The sequence below is a fragment of the Filicampus tigris genome, chromosome 11 (genome assembly GCF_054856515.1).
Source record: "Filicampus tigris isolate MCC_2025a chromosome 11, RoL_Ftig_1.0, whole genome shotgun sequence".
Taxonomy (NCBI): domain Eukaryota; kingdom Metazoa; phylum Chordata; class Actinopteri; order Syngnathiformes; family Syngnathidae; genus Filicampus; species Filicampus tigris.
This window is the reverse complement of record NC_141227.1, coordinates 13,328,264-13,347,705: the sequence shown is the minus strand read 5'-3', so window position 1 is coordinate 13,347,705 and position 19,442 is coordinate 13,328,264. Positions and strand designations below refer to the sequence as shown.

Genomic DNA, 19,442 nt, shown 5'->3' with positions numbered 1-19,442 from the left:
ATGATTCTGATGAGGACATCAAAGGCACTTTATAGTCATATTGACCCAAATCATAAAATCTTTCCCCCTTCCAGCTGTCTAACCTCAACCGAATAAGCCTGTTTATGCATGTGTAATTAATGAGTTACCTGTTAGATACTGTTGTTGCCCGAATGCTCCTTCCTTGTGCATTCCTGCCTCTGCTAGACTCATCAGAACCATTTAATAGCGAAAGCTCTCGCAGTTGCTCCTGTCTGATCTCGTCATTGTAGTCCTGTGGAAGCAAGACAGGCAGAATGCCTTACATATTCAAATTAAACATGCACTCTGAACAGAAGCAGCTGTCACCAAATTAACATCGTCTTGACGGATGTTTTCATTGGAATGAATTAAAAAAGTATTAGTGTCTCTTCTGCACCGTCCCCACACCCCAAATCATCCATCCCACCGCATCTTCATATTTGTCTTTGGGAAAAAAACTCTAATTGAATTTTTGGGGGAAATGATGGCTGAGAGACAATTTAGTCAACACATTATCAAACATGATATTAATTACACAGAGAGGCAGCATGGTACGATAATCATTTCTGACAAAACAAACACGTTTATTTCAAAAGAAATGACAAGCGAACTCAACATGATGGCCCACTCCTGTCTTAAATGTGTTACTGAGAACAAAGACATGGCGGCAACAGTTTGTTATTTTGTAACATGTTTTCGCACTTATCATTTTAACTGGAAAAGTAAAAATCCTGCAAGGGTAAACACAGGTATAAGAACCATGAATAAATATAGTAAAAATAAAAAGATGACCAAAGTTAAATTCAAATATATATATATATATATATATATATATATATATATATATATATATATATATATATATATATATATATGCACACACAAATAGATACACAAATATAATATTTTATACTTTCATGGTCGAGATTAAAGCAACAATTTTTGACCTTATTCTTTAGTAGTGCACTAGCCAGGACACTGCTAGGTCATTGCTAACACTTTATGTACAGAGTTTGCTCAACCTTTATTACATAATTTTTGTTTCATAACAGAAGACATGAAAATTAAATAACATAGATCAGCTTTGTAAGTACAGTATTTTGGAAAGATACTTTCTTTGTCTCGATTGTAGTTTCAGACTATGAGCTCTATTTTCGAGCCCGGTGCAAGTCTCACACAAGGTATGGTCTAAATCTGCGCATAGGCAGTCTAGACCAAGTTTTGGTATTTTCGCTTGGTGCAGTTGAAAACGTACATTTTGCGCCATTGTGGGTGTAAACACAATCAACTTGATTAGCCGTCAATCGAAACAGCTCCTTTCAATCCTTTTAAAAATTGGAGTGAAAGAGGTGCAGTCCTTGACATAGCGGAAGATAAAGATGAATTAGTGGAGTCCATGCAGGAGGGCAAAGCACACAAAGTAGATTTATAAGGAACTGTAAGCAGACCTTCATGGGGAGATGATGTAAAGTTGGCCAGGAAGATCAGAGATGTGAAATGGGCACTTTAGACCGCCTTCCGCCCCGATCTTTCATGTCTGTGTGTGACACAGTGTCTGTGTGTATTTTTAATTTGCAGCTTGGGGAGTGCTATTATGAATGCAATCAAATAATTAAAACCAATAGATATCTATTCCTTGGGACAGTTTTAGTTGTATTCAATAATTCACATAATTCACTGTATGTATAAATTTGTTACTGCGGCATTAAAGTAAATGGCACTAACTAGAATTAAATTACAGTATTCCTTCACCCAACATCATTTCTTTTAAACTACTTTAGATTCTGTACAGCCTATTCACAGTCACTGACATATTTATTTTAATTCATAGACTGAAATACTGCACAATGTTTCATGGGATAACATCACTATGAGATGGCAACTCACATGAAAAATGTGCTGCCTTTTCTCTTCATATCCTGCTTTTGTGCGGTTCTTTTGATCACATCCATAAGCCCACCAACGCTGCACTTAGTCATCAGGATGGCACAGAGGATATCTCTGCCCGACAAGAATTGGTTTCAACCAAGAACAGATTCAACAAAAATAAGAAACATGACTTAAATTATTTGTTATAAATTCACATATGCAGATTTATATTTCAAATGTTTGGAAAACCCTTGCAGAATAATTATCCACTGGTAAAAACACCATACTTTCTGAGCATGCACTGCTCATTTTCAGGTTCAATAGAATATTTGCAATAAAGAATGAATAATGGAGGTAAAATGTTGAATAACTGACAAAGAAAGATTATGACAATAATGCTTTATCATCCCTCAGATACAAAGCGCACCTAGCTCCTGTAGGGTAAAATACACAATACCTGATATACAACAGGATTATTTATTTTTATTATTCATACACATACAGTGTATGCATTCATTTGCAGTTTACATTTAAATTGCAACATTACAAGATGTATCCATAAAATGATATTAAACAGTATACTTGCATGATTTTCCATTCAGAATCAATATTTTCTATGGCACACTATACTAAAAAACACTGCTGGCGTAACATGCATACTACAAGTTTAGTACCGGTAGTTGATATCAGCACAAGAGGATCAATTTCCCAAACTACCAGGACAACCCTAAATTAATTTGACATACTATTTTTTTGTATCTGATGCCCAGTAACTGCATTTTATCATCGTAAAAGATTGACATGAGAAGGGAATTATCGTTCAACTTTCCAAATCAGTCCTAGGCCCATCAGATAGGTTCCTCTAACAAATTGAGAAAAGTGATCTCACATAGTTGAAGTTAATTTCGGATTAGACTTTGCAAACTGTGAGAGTTTTTAGGGAAAACTCAAATCATGTTCGGAAGAGTTTTGCAAAATACCAATAAATTATATTTGTTAATTTGTATTGCTTTACCTGTATCAGTACCAGTAAAGGCTGTGTTGATTCAGTTTCAATTGGTTTGTGCTCCAACGAATTTAGATATATACAGTACATCTGCGAAAACTGGTGTAAAAAAGATGAAATAATCTGTGTGGAAAAACACACTTACATTAGTATTTTCTACAGTTTAAAATTAGTAAAGAATATTTTTTTTAAATAACTCATTATATTTTGGAGTCGCCAAGACACAAATGAAAAGGTAAACATGCTGCTTGCTTGTGTTGTTTCTTGCATTAGCATCCGCAGAGTCTTATTCTGATTTGTTTTGTCACTTTTAAATGTGTGCTACCAACACCGACAGGACTTAATTAGAGCAGCAACCATCCGAGCACTTCAGTAGCCTTGATGCACTTGCGCAGTTTGAATTAAGAATTTCAAAACAACACTTCTAAAATCATTTAGAGTAGGCCCAAATCTAAACGTTATACAAAGCAAAGATATGTTTGAATACATCATTCGAGCATGGCCTTGAGTGCCCGATTAAGCTATAAAAGCTGCAGGGAAGGCCATACAGACAAAGAGACAACATATTCATCCAGTTTAAACATCGTACTTTCTTGTGGAGCGGTATCAGAATGAACTTGTGCTGCACTACAGCAGTTCAATGAGAGCAAATTATGTACAACAGTTCAAACTGCACACTCAAATTCTACACATGAACAACACGCATGAACTGCAAAAAAACTCACGCCAGACATCTAAAACATTTGACACACCGCACGCTTGTTCATGAATTAATATGGCCGACAGCATTCTGTTGGTTTGAACTCAGACTGGCAGGTCTTTTAATTGGAAAGCTGGCAGTTTATTCAAAGCGCTATAAATGTGCCAGACCTTGTAAATGTTGACTGTTGACAGAGGCGTTAGCGTGAGTACACAGAGATAAACCACGCCGAGGCGCTTCAGGTCAGACTGTTTGCTCACTGAGATTAATTTTGACCATGCGTGATGCACTTCGCCCATCACAGAGCTAAAGTCAGACGTTGAGGGGTTAATACGCTAGGCAATGCCAGTCACGTTCAGTCAAGACAATCTGGGTCTTTTTGTAAACTGTTTAACCTGCCTGCTCCTCGGTGTGTTCCTTCATTCCTTGTCCAAACACAGCAATCTGCGCTCTCCTAGCATATTATAACACTATACAAATGACAGAGGTTCACTCCAAGCATTCTGGGGACCAAAAAGTGGACCTGCTTTGCAGTGGTAATTAATGAGAAGCTTAGCAGTACAGCAATTCTTTTTTCAAAAGTGGGGCCTTTGTTGTACTCGCCACAAATGCAGAACAGTGACTAAACTCGTCGTCTCCATCGACAACTAGCGCTGGTTTATGCACTGCAATTACTCTTCTTGATCTTATTATCACGTTGACACTGGTTAAGACTCTTAAACATACTGCCTGGTGAACATAAATCTTCACAGAGCGCAGCAGGGATTGTTCACGAAGCTTATCAGCCAAAGAAGCTTTGCAAAAATCCCCACAATACCTGCATAACTTCCTGCTGAAAAATGCTCTCTGAAGCGCTATGTGACTGTTTATTTACACGCACGCAACTGCAGCAGTATTGTAGTGTCAGTTGCTAAGTTGTTCAATATGATCAGCTCACTTCACATGAGCAGCTTGTCGATTTGGATATACTGTATTGTAGGTTCTCATGCTTTATCGTTGACTTTGTCCTTTTGTCACTTTGCTGCTGCTTGGGGGTGGTGAACGCAGTGATCCTGGTCATCCTGGTGATATCAGTGCAATTTCCTATATTTGCTTTTAGTACAATTACTCTATTCTGTAACATAGAGCCGAAAGTTGCTATTTTTACTTGCAGTATTTTTACCGTACATGAACAATGATCTTTTGCAAAAAACAATGTTGTTGAAAATGATCCTAATTCACTTGCACACCCAAAAATGGCATAAATGCAATAATGTGCATGTCAGGCCAGTGGTTGATAATGTCTCTTTGCAGAGGAACACCAACTGACAGCAAAAAAGGGTTTTGAAAACCCTTTGTTGGCTTATAGGTTTGTTTAGGATTTGGCCCGTACAGTATATAATGTGACTGTATGTATTGCTGACAGTATGGTGTTTCATCTAAAGATGTTGAAGGTGAAAAGTTGTTGAAAGCTTTTTATTTCATAGCACACTGTTGCCATGGTGATGCGCTGTTTGCAAAGAAAAAGATGCTGTTTTTGGGCATATAAACTTGGGTAAAAACTCATGAAACTTTGCACACACTTCAACGGTTATCGATTTCTTAAAAATGGCTCAGTAGTGCCCCTTTAAATTTATAATTGGGCACCCATGTTTGTATATTTCACCTACGTCTACGAAAATTGGGAGACGTTGGTAACAGCCCAAGACCTATAAAAAAAAAGTATTTTGGAGCCGTATATTAAATATAATAGGACAGCCGCCATTTTGATTTGACTTCGGAATTTGGCGCCATTTTTGTCATTTTATAGAGGTCATATTTTAACGAACTCATCCTAGAGAATGTATCTGATCATCTTCAAATGTTGGGTGTTTCATCTGGAGACGTTTAAGATGAGCATATATAGAAAGCTTTTTATTTTGTTGCATGCTGTTGTGCTGTTTACAAAGAAAAAATATGCTGCTTTTGAGGGTCTTGGGCAAATACTTATGAAACTTTTCACACACCTAAGGCCTGGCAAAAAAAATTATATTTTAGAGGCTTATTGTCTAGACGTGTTTGTTACGGCTAAGTATTTCCTGGCTGTTCCATACTGCATGCATACAATGTTTTTATTTATCACTAAGACCATAATGAAGTCATGTAGCGTTTCGATGAAAACACGTCAGACCAATACTAATCCATTTGCAGCAAACAATTCTGAATACTGTACTTTTCCTTTATAACGGTAAGCCCGACGGAAACAAAGTCAAATGCAGTGACATTGCAGCAGAAGTTCTACAAGAGATTAAGTTATGCTTTGAAACAATGATGTAAAACGGTTCACTTACTGGAACAAGGAATTTTTTAATCTCCTCCAAAGCGTGGCTCATACGGGAATAGGCCTCACCCGGTGGAGCAAAGACTTCAATTAAAACATGAAGATCGTGACTCAGATGTGCGTATTTGGCCTCTCCGCTGTTCCTTAATTCTTCTTCCTGTGAAAAAAAACAAAACAGAGCAGTTAAGATGTGTCGACAGTAGATGTTAAGTGTTATATGTGTATGCATATGCATGACCATTAATTAGATACATGTTGCCAGGACAGAAGTTTGATTAGAAAAATAGCATTAACAACTAGAAATTGAAAACATTTATTATAAAAATAATACATTTTCGGCTCTTTTCCGGTGTCTATTGTATATAGTGTTTTATGTTAATTTATTGATTCCACTTGCTATATTATGGCCTTTTTATTGTATTGTATGTAAAGTGCTTTGTTACAGCTCTAGCTGTTATGAAATGCGCTATATAAATAAAATTTTATAAACCAGACATTACAAACATCTTTCCTTCCTGTCAAATTAAAGGAAAACATCTGTGAGTGTGAAAACTAGATATAATTAAGTGGACATTTTTTATTTAATTAAGTGAGACCCTTACAGTGGCAGTAAAGGAATCAACTAAAGTACAAAAGTGGCACAGCTGTAAAGCACGTTGGGAAAAAAGGTTAGTGAGAAAGCCGAGTAAAGTTAAACAGCACGCTCAGAAGAAGTCAACCTGGGATTACGCTGAGTGGCTTTGCTACTTCGATGCGACACATTTGGCATTATTAATTTAAATTCACTTGTTGTTGATAATTGCCTTATTATGTCACTGCTATAGTAACTCAGAATGATCTCCCAATGCCTCTTTTTCCAATAATCCACTGCGTATACACTCGTCATGATGCGGCTCTAGATGAAAAATCACAAGAATCCTTTTTTTGTGGTCATGAACGCATGCATATTCATGACCCATAACAGCAGTGAACACAACAAACACACACTGCTAGTGGCACACACTCAGCAGAGGTTGACTTATGTACAGTCCAGGGAGCACTTCAGGGTTTCAGTGTCTTGCTCAAGGGCACCACAGCTGTGGGTCTGGGGTGCTTTTAGTGGTTGATAGTCCATTGCCGCATCCTCTCGCCACCTCTCTGTCCATGCTAACGCCCCTACCAGTTAGTGACGAAAAAATACTTCTATTTTACTTGTAATTTAATTGTAATATGAGGATCCATGGCAAGAAATGGCTTGACTCCACATGGTTGCAGCTCTGCATTTTTTTTTGCTGCACTCAGCCCCCTAGTGAATACAATTATTTTCGTTAAATGAGTAAATACAGGAAAGCACTGTTCTCTTCCAGTGCTGTTTTTTGTTAGCCGTCCTAGCAAGTTCACTGTGGCTTCATTTTTGCAATTTCTCCCTGTATTTTTAGGAGGAAAAACACACAACTCTTATTTTGCACGGCTACTGTAGCCTACTGGCTAAACATATTGTTTATGTTTGGTTGAGTGTTTTGTTTCATCAGGTTTAATAAATGTGTTCTCCATGACAGTGGAAGTGAAGTTGTTTCATGTTTCAGGAAAGGGAAAGCACATGCAGACTGAAAAAGCACTAGACCAAGAACATATTCGTATTCATTTTTTTTGGGGCCAATACTGTATTTACAAACTGTTGTCAATCTGACAAGTTGGTCTTCACCCAACTTTACGCATCTTATTTAATGTTAATAAAATGTTCCATATCATGTCATCAGCAACACTGGGACTGATTGAAAACAATTGTTAGGTCTTCCGTCCCATCATCAGATCTCAGAAGACAAGAGCAGTATGGAGAATGGGCTAACAATTTTTACGTCTGCCTATATTTAAAGACCATTTCTGCCTATCTAGATCAGCATTGTTTTGATAAGAAAATGCAACATCACATCGAGTAAAATATGTGTGACAATCTAACAATTGCCTAATAAACAGTAACATTGCCGCAATTGGTAAGCGAGTAATACATTTCTCACTACTTGTTCTGTCTTGTGCAAAGTCTCGAGTTCAAGAGGTGAAATGTGGTCTCTCTTTGACTGAGTGCAGTGTTAATTCGGTTGATCCGCAAGCACAAAGTGCAATATTGATGCGCCCTCCAAGCTGAGCTCTCACCCCATTGCTGAGCTGATGGACCCAAGTGGGTCACAGCTGAATGAGATGGTTGAGACAAGCACACCACACTGATTTTGCCTTTATGCCAGCCTTTCATACAAAACCTTTATGTGTCACCTTCTCCCCAAAAGGATGTCAGGGTGTAGACAAAATCAATGTCACACAGGTTCTCACACACACAAACACACACACACACATTGAAGACACAAGCACACCGATTCTGCTAATCCTTGAAACCAGAACCATGGCACAGGTATATTATCTTTTCCATTGCTGCAGAAAGTGCCACAAATCGAAATCCCTGGCGAGACTCTTCAATTACTTAACACGTTATTGGTTAATTAACTCAGGAGGTTATCTAACTGGCAAATTGGAACCAAAGATTGTTCAAGGCCTGTGGCAAACTCCTCAGAAACTGAAGACCTGACAATTTGATTTCAATCATTCCCATCTTAGGCCTTACATTCTTTTTGTAGTCGACTCATTAAAAAAAAAATGTCCTTGACAAACTTATACACGCCTCTGCCAAGGCCACTATGATAAAAAAGACTTCTTTGTTTCGGAGTTTGAGAAAGAACTTTGAACATGGTTGTGCCCTGCGACTGGCTGGCGACCAGTCCGGGGTGTAGTCTGCCTTCGCCCGTTGACGGCTGGGATAGGCTCCAGCAACTCCCCGCGACCCTGTATAGGATAAGCGGTTTGGAAAATGACATGACATGACTTTGAACATGGTATTGTCACAAACGTTTTAAAAATGCAGGGACAAGACATTTGTGCATTTGAAGATTTTGGCTGAAAAACTGCAGTGGGGTGTTCTCGGAATCTCTTTTAACCTTTTAACTCAAGGTTATAATTTAATATTCTCATATGGACATATTCCGTAAGAATTGAAAGCAGGAGAAATGCATGGTCATACACAAAGGACCACAGTGTATCCCACTCTGAATTCTTGTGTTTATGATAAACTGTACTGTATGCAATGTATACAGTATGTGTCATATGCAAAAGAAAACAATCAGGTTGCTATAATTGCGAGATGTAAAGTTGGCTACAGTGAGCGCCTCCGGGCTCAGTTGTGCTAATAGTGAAAATCCATTAGTAATTTTATGCCCCCTCCACCCCAAAAAAACAACAACAAAAAACAAAGGTTTAGAACTGCGTATGCATGCAATTAATGTTAGAGTCTGGAGGGGTTGAGGACCCAAGTGCAGGGGTCATGAGACAAGACAGGTGTGCTTTCAACAATTAGTGAATTTCGGGAGCGCAACCAAAGAAAACAAGGCACTATCGGATGATCAAAATTTTAATTAAAGGAAGTCCAAACAAACCCGAGTCAAAGTAACAAACAAACAATGACACTAAACTCACCAGCACATGATAACTGATAGGGACTGCAAACCGAAGAAAAAGCAAATGATCCAACTAAGGCAGAAAGGAGGCAGGGAACTAAACTGACAAACTGACAAGACAACCTGGACAAGACACAAGCGGCTGAGAGGAGCTGAAGACATAAGGGACCGGGTTGACAAGCACAGGTGGAAACAAAGGGCGCGTTCGAAAATTCACTCTGACGCCCGTGCACTATTCTGAGAGTTTGTGTGTTTGGAGAGGCAGAGTGCGCTCCACTCCTATTAATTTCCAAAGACAGCCTATGTTCTAAACCAATCAGCAGCTCATGCTTGAACTGTTTTCATCTGTACTACTTGACTGGCGCACCGAGCCCCCAGTCGGAGGGCCTAGTGGGCGCACCGACACTCCGTTTTTGCACTCTGAATAACCGAACGGCAAATTTCAGCAACGCTCTGAGTTTCCAAATGTGCCCAAAAAGACCTAACTAATAGGACAAAACATGCCCCACAAGAAAACAAGATATAATATGAAACACAACCAAATGTAAACCTAAACAAAAACACAAATCATGACAATTAAGTGGCAGCAAAGCACTACTTCTGTCTGAATGAAACTCCTCAACTCACTTTCACATTCTTAGCATCAAGATGCCACAAGATGGCAGCAAGGCAATAACCGAGCAGGTTCCCCCCCCCCAAATTTGGAAACATGTAAATGCCAAAACACCAAATATGCATTGTTTCAGTGTACTGACTCTTTTCATCAGTGGACGCAGAGGTTGGACAATTATGAATGCAATGTATCCCCGCTGGGATGCAATTACATCCCAGCTACTGTATTCTCTTACCATGTAAATATTAAACACATTCATAAACAAAAGAGAACAAGCAGAACTGAAGCGAGAACAGAGACCACAGCGCCGTACAAAACCTTTGTTCGAAACATTCATGTTCAATTGAAAATAATAACCAGAAAACACAATAAGACCAGCCTACTTAATCTTATAGGGAAGTACTGTATGGGCATGCATTCAAGTGAAAGCAGTCAGTCGAGAAAACAATCACTCAGTTGTCGCAATACAGACATAGTGATGCGTTTATTATCCCAGAGAACATGAATAGGGTGGCACTTTAAACATTATCACACATCCAAAATAATTGTTTTACTTTTTACCGCATATTTCAGGTGGCATATTAATTGGGACTTAAATCATTACACCCTCTGCCGGTTGTTACTAATATATGGAAACCTACTACGACTCCGCTGCTTCAAGACTATTGTGAAAAAATCGATAAAGATCACTTAATTGATTGTTAAGAATTGTGTCAACTGTAATAGAATTATTAATCACCAGTTGAAGCAACTGAGGGAAAATTGAGTGAAATACAGCTTAATATATAACTGCATTATGAAACAAGATGTCAGAACAAAAAGGAGAGAGAGATGATCCTATCCCAGTGAAAATAATATTTCAACAAATTGTAATGAATCAATTAATCGACTGTGCATGTTCTTAATTGGAACTGAAAAACATGTAGTCTTGGATAGATTGTCATTTATTGTAGTAAATATATTGTCCTGAGTCCTGACATAATACCATGACTCCAGATTTCTTTTAAATAACTAAATTGACCTCACAAGGACGTAAACTGCCCTCAATTATAAGCCTGTTAAATCGATTAAAGGTCATTAAAGTCAACAAGAAACTTGTGCTTGACGTGTCTTGTAATGGGACCCCCCCATTTCACCAAAGGCAGCGCTTTTTAAGTTGCGTGAAAGCGATGTCTTCAGCATTAAGAGAAACGAAACTCTATCGGGCGACATTGAGACCTGTTATGATGGCAGGCTGACTGCGTGCACGCCCGGCTAAGTTTAGCTCCAGGGAATGACATGTCAGCGCGATAAATGACTGGAGAAAAGTGCTTCATTATGTTGCACTCACACATGACAATTACACAATATGCTTTTAAATTATACATGTCCTCCCCTACATATGTTTGACAGCTGAAAGCAATTCATCTATGTAAGTGCTTGGATGTTATTTTAAAGTTGCTGTTAATATTTACATTTATTTTACATGCCATACAACCCATACAGCATATTACAACACAAATCGATTTATATTACCTTTGCTTTGTCCCTCATGGACCCTTTTCCAAGGATGGACATCTTGACTCCTGTTTCCTCTTGTAGTCTTTTCATGGAATTTCCCCGAGGCCCCAGTAGCTTTCCAACAAAATTAAACTACAACAGAAGTGAGGAGAAAAGCAAGGAGTCACAAGCAGAAATATCTAAATTGTGACATGAACCAATGATTTACACAAGGGGACCAGCGTGATCCACCAATTTCTCAGTCTCGAAGGAAACGAAATGTGATCCATTTGGGGAAAAAAAGGTTAACCGCCGAAGGTGTTTACCGGCCATTTGTCATTTTTTTTATCAATATAATCTCAGATTCCTTTCACCATCCGTCATGTGGGAAAATATGGTGTAATGTAGCCTGTAATAAATCAATATAATTGTGCTTTTTCTGTAGCGCATTAAAGGTGAATGAGACCCTCATCCATGGTTCAGCATAACATCATGCACCTATCTTTGGCTTGAACTGTGACCTCGCTGGTTATGTATCTCATTGGTTTGAGGATCATCTGTATCGTGCAGGGAGAGAAAAAAAATATGCCGAAACATGGGATGAAACCAATAACATCCCTGAGACAGTTTTAGAGGTCAGTGTTGAGATAAAGTCAGAAATAATGAGTTTCCTCCCTGTGGAAATTAAGCAATAGTATCCAGATGACAAACGATCAGATTCAAGCCTTGGGCGCTGACTATGATTTCCCTCGCACTCTACACCAACCTATGTGTTCACATGGACAATAATGTCTTGGTTGTTTGCGCAGATAAGCATTTTTTTTTTTATCAGAAGGCTAAAATGCTCACCCCTGTGGTCAGCTGTAGATAAATGTATTCTCATTTGCGGGGGGTGTTAAAACACAAAGATATTAGAATACATTTTAGATTTCACCAACGGCAACCTTGCAGCAGAGGGCACTACCTTCAATTTATTTTGTTAAGGTGGTATCTGACTCAGGTGCGAATACTTGCGAGTGTTCGCGAACGTAGCGAATGCTCCTTTTTTCCTTTCACTACGTTCGCAAACACTCGCAGGCCTACACCGCTTAGTGAGATAGCACCTTTAGAATTGTACATTGGATTTGCAGCAGTTTATGAATTTATGCCTATGAATAAGATGTGCATACGCTAATGTTATAGTGATGTTTTTGGCATCTGAATTTCACTGTGGTAGAAGACAAAACAGAATAGGTAGCTAGTTGGTTGGTTAGTTAGCAGGACTACGCAAAATATAAATGAGCAATTTCCTCTAATCTGGTGGAGTGGTGGCCCACTTGGCGAGTGTACTTAGGTATAAATCTTCTACAAAAAACTTCCATAGAGTAATATTTTCTTTCTGTCAACTTTGAACCGTTCCCCTTAGCCAGAATACAAATTGTAGCGTCTCATCCATCTTTTATATTAGTAAACTCATATCTATTTAATATACTAGACCCCGGGATCTCGTTCACCTGCCGGTTGACTAGAAGCACCTGTGGCTAAAATTTAAGTGGGGTAGGGTTTTTACTTTCTAGACCTGGATTCGACACTTCTGGATAGAACCAGAAAAGCCCACACAAACTGCAAATAAAAATAAGAATGCAATGTATGGGATGAATTGTGTTCAACTGCATAACACCACTGCATTTGACCTTCAAATGTCTGATCTTACTGTGAAGAGACCACCTCCAGAACTGAACAGGTGGCGATCGTCAGCCCACCACCACGACAAGCCTAACCCAAATGATATTAACCTTCTCACAAAGCAACCTTCTCCCGCTGCTAATAACTCCTCTGCCAGCTGTGTGTGTGGCTGCTGCGACTCAACGCTGACAACTGCACACTCAGCCTATTTGGTCAACATTAACATCACCGCTGAGCGCCATGTTAGCGCCAAGGGATGCACAGATGAAGCCATCCTCAAGAAAATAAAAGCATCCCTGCTGTCCCCGCTTGTACTCTGATCTGCGTAATTAAGGCACCTTTTGGACGCCTCTCTTCACAGGGGCCGCTTTGACAGGCCTTAGCTGGCAGGGAACTGGACAGCAGATGGCCATGGCAGCTACGGTGGGAACATACTTGCTGGGCACTAGAAAGAGAGTGGCCTGTTTTCATTAAGTTAATGTCTGGAGCCATTCTGCATCTCCATGGCGGGCAATTTAGGCTTTGAAAAGGGGGCAGGTACCGCTGTTAAATGAGCTTTGAAATGATTCAATGTGCCCCCTGCTGTCCCAATTCGGATAGTTATGTGGATATTAGAGGGAAGGGTGCAGGGGATGCTGCAATTGACGTCGAGGAACTGTGTTGAAATTCAATACTAAAAGAGTATGAACAATTGTGCTAATTATAAGGCATGTATAGTATAGTTTAGATCAACAACATGGGATGGGTAGTGGCTCTAGAACCACAATAATACAAAAGAATATTGTGAAATTAGAATCTCGCTGACATTGTCGATCAAAACTCAGCATTGTTATTTTGAGGCGCATGTTCCAATGCGGTGCCAGCATAAATAGCATATCACTGCACTATATCACACATGCTCATGTTTAATTCACAACCATGCATGCTGTTACACTTATCAAAGCAAAACACCTTTCCATGATGAAATGTTTCTTTGGGATAGACAGAAATGGAATGTCATTATGAACGGAGCAGAGCACTATCTAAAGGTCACAATAACACAGGATGGAAGCACTCCAAAAGGTGTTATTCACAAGGACATACCACAAATTAATATGTTATGGGCTGTACATATACAAGCGGAACCTGTCGTGCTATATGCAAACTAGCTTGTTGTAAGTGAAACAAAAAACAGCTTTTTCAAAACTCTGTACTGGGTATATGCTGTCTCAAACTTACATAGCACCAAGTAAATTCTATTCATCATACAATTGTTGTTTGTATAGAAAATGTACAAGTTAAAAGGCTACCAAAGTGCATACATGAACATTCCAAAAGGTAGGTTTGCTCATTCAAATGTGGTTACATATGGAAACTAACTGAGCCAAAATGTCCTTATCTTGACCTGCTGTAAAACTGACAACAGATCTAATCTATCCCATTTTACAGCAAGAGGTGCACAAAACACACGTGTCCATGTGATTGATGAAGACGACCAAGATTGCAAAATGATGCGCCACCTCTCCGATTAGATCCAAATAACACATGAATCTCTATTCTAAACGTGTTTTAACAAACACAGCATACGGACTCACTCAGTTTACTCATTATCCATACTTTTAAATTGATCTAAGGTGTGACCAAAAAAAAACAACTTCTGTCTATCTTTAATACTTGTATGACCATCAGGAATGTTAAAATGTTAGATAAACAACAACAACAAACACCTGTTTAGTAGGGAAGGTTGTTTAACGATTGCACATATTTGAGCCTCAAACAAATGACAGTAATTTACTGTGCATTATTGTATATTACAGAAAAATAAATACATACATTAATTAATTAGAACTTTTATGTCAACAAGCAAACTGATTTTCTTTGATTTTGGAGGTTCCACTGTCATTTTTTTTTACAAATCTCTAGTGAAAATGATTTATCAATGTTATTTGTAATCACACAACACTTCTCTTAATTACCAAAAATACCCTGCGTCAAGAATACAAAATGTATCCTAAATGACCTGACCATTCCCTTGCTGGACTATTGTCCATTTATGGATATTATGGAGCCTGACACCGCCAACCTCTAACACAGATGGTGCATATCAGCATTTTTAAAAGCAGATGTACATTTTCAGCACAAAATAACTTTCATGAAGATGAATTTCGCTCAGTATGCCAGCATTCTTAGCAGACCTTGTCCACAACACACTTTTGGACAGCAAGAAAGGCACGGGCGGACCTGTCAACAATGGCTTGGCTTCATTCAAGCGTCTCAGGATGCAACAGCGAAGCATCCTGCACTCTCGGCTCATAGAGCCAAGACTAAATGCATGGATTATAGGTTATTTTACTGCAGTCTGACATTAATCTTCCATGCACCAATTCAGCATATCAGAAACTATGTGAAGAGTTTTCCCAAGTAATAATGTAATTAAGTTACATTTAATTACTTTCAGGCAGGAGGGCTTCTCTAAGCACGAATGGGCACTGCGGCACGTCCAAAACCTGACAGAAGAGATTTATGATGTCTTGTAAATTTCTCTACTGCTCTGCCACCAAGGCAGGACGTTATTGAATACCCGAGGAAACAGCGGCAATGACAAAAGTGAGCTGAGAGTGTGAAATGAAAAAAAAGATCATTGGAGAAGGACGTAAAAAATATATACAGATTACAGAAGATGGGATACATTCGTCTAATGTGACCCATGACAAATTCAGATTTTACATACACTCTAAAAAAATACAAAACAGTAATTTAAGTTGGAACAACTTTAACATATTGACATTTATGGCAACAATGTTAGTTTTTTGCACAACAATGTTGTTTGCTCCAAAACAATTTGCTGAGTTCCAACTTAAAATTTTACCAATGTTTGTTGCCTTGAAATTTTGAGTTCACCTAACTTTTTTTTTACAGTGCAGACATGATGACCAACATTGAAACACGTGAAGAGACAATGCCCTCCCCTGTCCTATACTCAACACATCCAACTTCCAGTATGAGTCTAAGATAGAGATAGACCGATATGGGTTTTAGTCAGGGCCGATGCCGATACTGATTAGTAGTTGTTGTTTTTTTTAAAGGCGGCACGGTAGTTGACTGGTTAGCATGTCCGCCTCACAGTTCAGAGGTTGTGGGTTCGATCCCGGCTCCGGCCTCCCTGTGTGGAGTTTGCATGTTCTCCCCGTGCCTTCGTGGGTTTCCTCCGGGTACTCCAGTTTCCTCCCACATTCCAAAAACATGCATGGTAAGTTGATTGGACTGTCTAAATTGCCCCTAGGTGTGATTGTGAGCGCGGATATTTGTCTCTGTGTGCCCTGCGATTGGCTGGCAACCAATTCAGGGTGTCCCCTGCCTACTGCCCAAAGACAGCTGGGATAGGCTCCAGCACGCCCGTGACCCTTGTGAGGATAAGCGGTATGGATAATGAATGAATGAAGATTTTTTTAAAAAGGCAGATGCCGATATTCGTCAAAACACTGAATATGTGTTGTGACGTGATAATCGGCCCGGATGGTAATCGGTCTATCCCTAGTCTAAGCTCTGCCACATGCAAACATTCAGGATGACGCTATGAGAAAGTGTGGGGGATTACTGAAGCCTATCATTTAGTCTTTTTGTTGTTATAAATGAAAAAGACATATTTTGTATATGTCATGTCATCTTCCAAACCGCTTATCCTATACAGGGTCGCGGGGAGTTGCTGGAGCCTATCCCAGCCATCAATGGGTGAAGGCAGACTACACCCCGAACTGGTCGCCAGCCAGTCGCAGGGCACACATAGACACTGTCACTGAGCGGGAATCGATTCCACGCTGCCCGCACACAACTCAGGCGTGTGTACCACTACACTATCAGTGGACCATATTTTGTATATTACAGTCTCATCACATGTGGCCTGACCGGCCTGCGTAAATGTCTTTGCGCTCCTTTAGGATTTGTATTTGAGTACCTCTGGTCTAGACATACAAATCTGGGCTGCAGCTCAACGATACACTGCACTGGTCAGATAACACAGACATCCACAGGAAAGCACAGACAGTCTGGGCTCCTTTTACATCTGTAATAATCTACTGATGATGTTTTACCTGCTGTTGCCACTGCTGGCCTGACTGAACTCGATAACTGTCTTTGCGGCCATTTCGGATTTGTATTGGAGTGCCTTTAGTCTAGGTTGCTGTCTTTGATCTGCTCCACAAAGTTGACTCAAAAAACTATTTCGTCCCCTCTGCAGCCTCATAGCTCACATCAGGAGCTGTGCATTGAATTGTACATGTTTTCTGATTGTGGTCATCATGTGGTTTCCCCGTGCCTTTTGTGTTTTCATTGATTCTATATAAAGTTCATAGCGCTTGTTATTTTCAGGCTCTGCTGCACTTTCATTAACTATCTAATCAAGAACTGATTTACCTACTGGAGCTACCGGACATCACTGGGTGAATGTAATTAAGCAGCATAGCAAGGAAAGCATGCAGCACTTTATTCTTCAATAATGTGTAGTCTCCACATGGAAATTAGTCTGCAATAGAGCTACCTTTCAAAAACTCTGGACTGGAGTTTTCAAAGGTTTGCCTCCTCAATGATGTCTCTTTCTCTCTTTAAATGTATCCACATTGCATTTGCCGCGAATTCACCGTAAATTGAATGGAAATGGGAAGTAGAGGGCATTCTGTCATTTAATTATTTAAAATCAATAAACAGAGTGGAGACTTCCTGAACATTCGGTAGATTAATGACTTCTCAACACTGATCGTGAAACTGAAAGTTAATTAATGTATGGATTCTATAGAGGAGCTTCCTGGGCTGGAGTCCTTGGCCAACACAAATACAGTGAAAAAGTAACAGCAAGAGACATGAGAAATATCCTGGTTGGTCCAATCATTTCTATAGGTCACGAAAGGATTGCCAGGGTAACGACAGACATGCTACCCTCCTGAGTACCAACTAGTACTGTTTTATCATCACAATTATTTTGAGGCTGCTATTTGAAGATACATGTATTACATTGTTAATTGCTGAAAAAGTGGACGTTGATGTAGACATAGATATTGAGAGACGTACAGAGCAGTTGCATCTTACCTTTGGATACTGTTGCACTGGGATGAGAACTCTTTCCAACAGCTTTATATTTTTATTGCTGATAATATCTAGGTATTTCTTCATTATGCCATCTTTTTGCAGTTCATCACCTTCATGCTTTTCAATTTCTGCAGTGAAGAAGACAAAGGAAATTATTAGTTATGTCGTGCATCAGTCGATGCTGTCTGGTCTGGTGTCAGGGTGACTGCAAAAAGGAGTTTGACTCTGGGGACACTTTGGGAGAAATGTAACTATGCGTAGCCTCACACAGCTGTAACTAGGAGCACATTATGATACTAGTTTACCCTGCTGCTTGATGTCATTAGAGAGCAATTGTTTGGAGTGGTGCGGATTAGATCTATGAGCTCTCTCATTAAGATCATATTTGCAGATCATTGAGTTTGATCAAAGTGCACTTTGTCTCTGTATCATCTATACGAATGGGAAATCTTGTGCAAATTGGTCCAACAGTCATCTGATGTGTCCAAGCTTTGTGGAAAAAATGAGCAGAGGTGCGGCATACTGAATCAGCATGGCAAAAATGGCCCCAAACAATCCCAGTAATGACTTCCTGGAGGGAGCCTTCAAATGCAGTTGAGCTACAACTGTCAAACGACACTGGAGAGCCGCAACATTAAGATGCTTGTGGGAGATCCAGAAATGAGATGAACAGCAAGTTAGAAAATGAAATTCAGGCATTTTGCCAAGCATGATGGTTCCATTAGATCCTTGTTACACACCTATTTACTGTAGTATTAGGGCATTGGAACTAAAGAGATTACAGAACCCCGCCAATTTATATTAGCATATATTATTACCATAACATTAGCATCGTGATTGTGGTCTTGTTGAACTGATGGTAAGACCCAAGTGCATTCTGTCTAGGTACAGTATAAAGTTAAGATTAGTCACATTTATTCCGGTCCTTGTTGATGATATTCGCTGATTGGTGATGGATTGTTTTGGTACATTTATTTAATAACAGTTATTTTGCATTTTTATAATTATTTGCCTCCTCAAATGGTCAGTCATTTGTGTGAAGCAATAATGTCTTCAAAAGACCATGAGGAGTTTTGTATTCCAGAACACTGCATCTCTTGTGGTCTGCAGCCTGCCACCAGAAGATTGTGTTTGTGTGAAAGAGAGGTAAATCGGCTTACAGTGAACAAATGTGGCAAAATAGTCACACAAGCATCATGGCTTTGCAAAATGTGAACAGGAGCAAAGTGAGTGCAGAGATCAGAGGAGCATGAAAGTGAATTGAAGGT

General features: G+C 39.4%; 1 protein-coding gene across 3 annotated transcripts in view; it reads right to left on the bottom strand.

Moving 5' to 3' along the window:
• khdrbs2 (KH domain containing, RNA binding, signal transduction associated 2) overlaps window positions 1-19,442 on the bottom strand; it is a 45,646-nt gene that overhangs the window by 17,746 nt on the left and 8,458 nt on the right. For all 3 annotated transcript variants that reach the window (XR_015088778.1, XR_015088779.1, XM_086045971.1), the window contains exons 2-5: window positions 18,175-18,302; window positions 11,485-11,601; window positions 5,885-6,031; window positions 129-253 (exon numbers count right to left, since the gene is read on the bottom strand). Coding sequence is in view for 1 of the 3 variants with exons in the window: in XM_086045971.1 (XP_085902097.1) it covers window positions 129-253; window positions 5,885-6,031; window positions 11,485-11,601; window positions 18,175-18,302 (517 nt within the window). In the remaining 2 variants the exon portion in view is untranslated. The remainder of the gene's footprint in view (window positions 1-128; window positions 254-5,884; window positions 6,032-11,484; window positions 11,602-18,174; window positions 18,303-19,442) is intronic.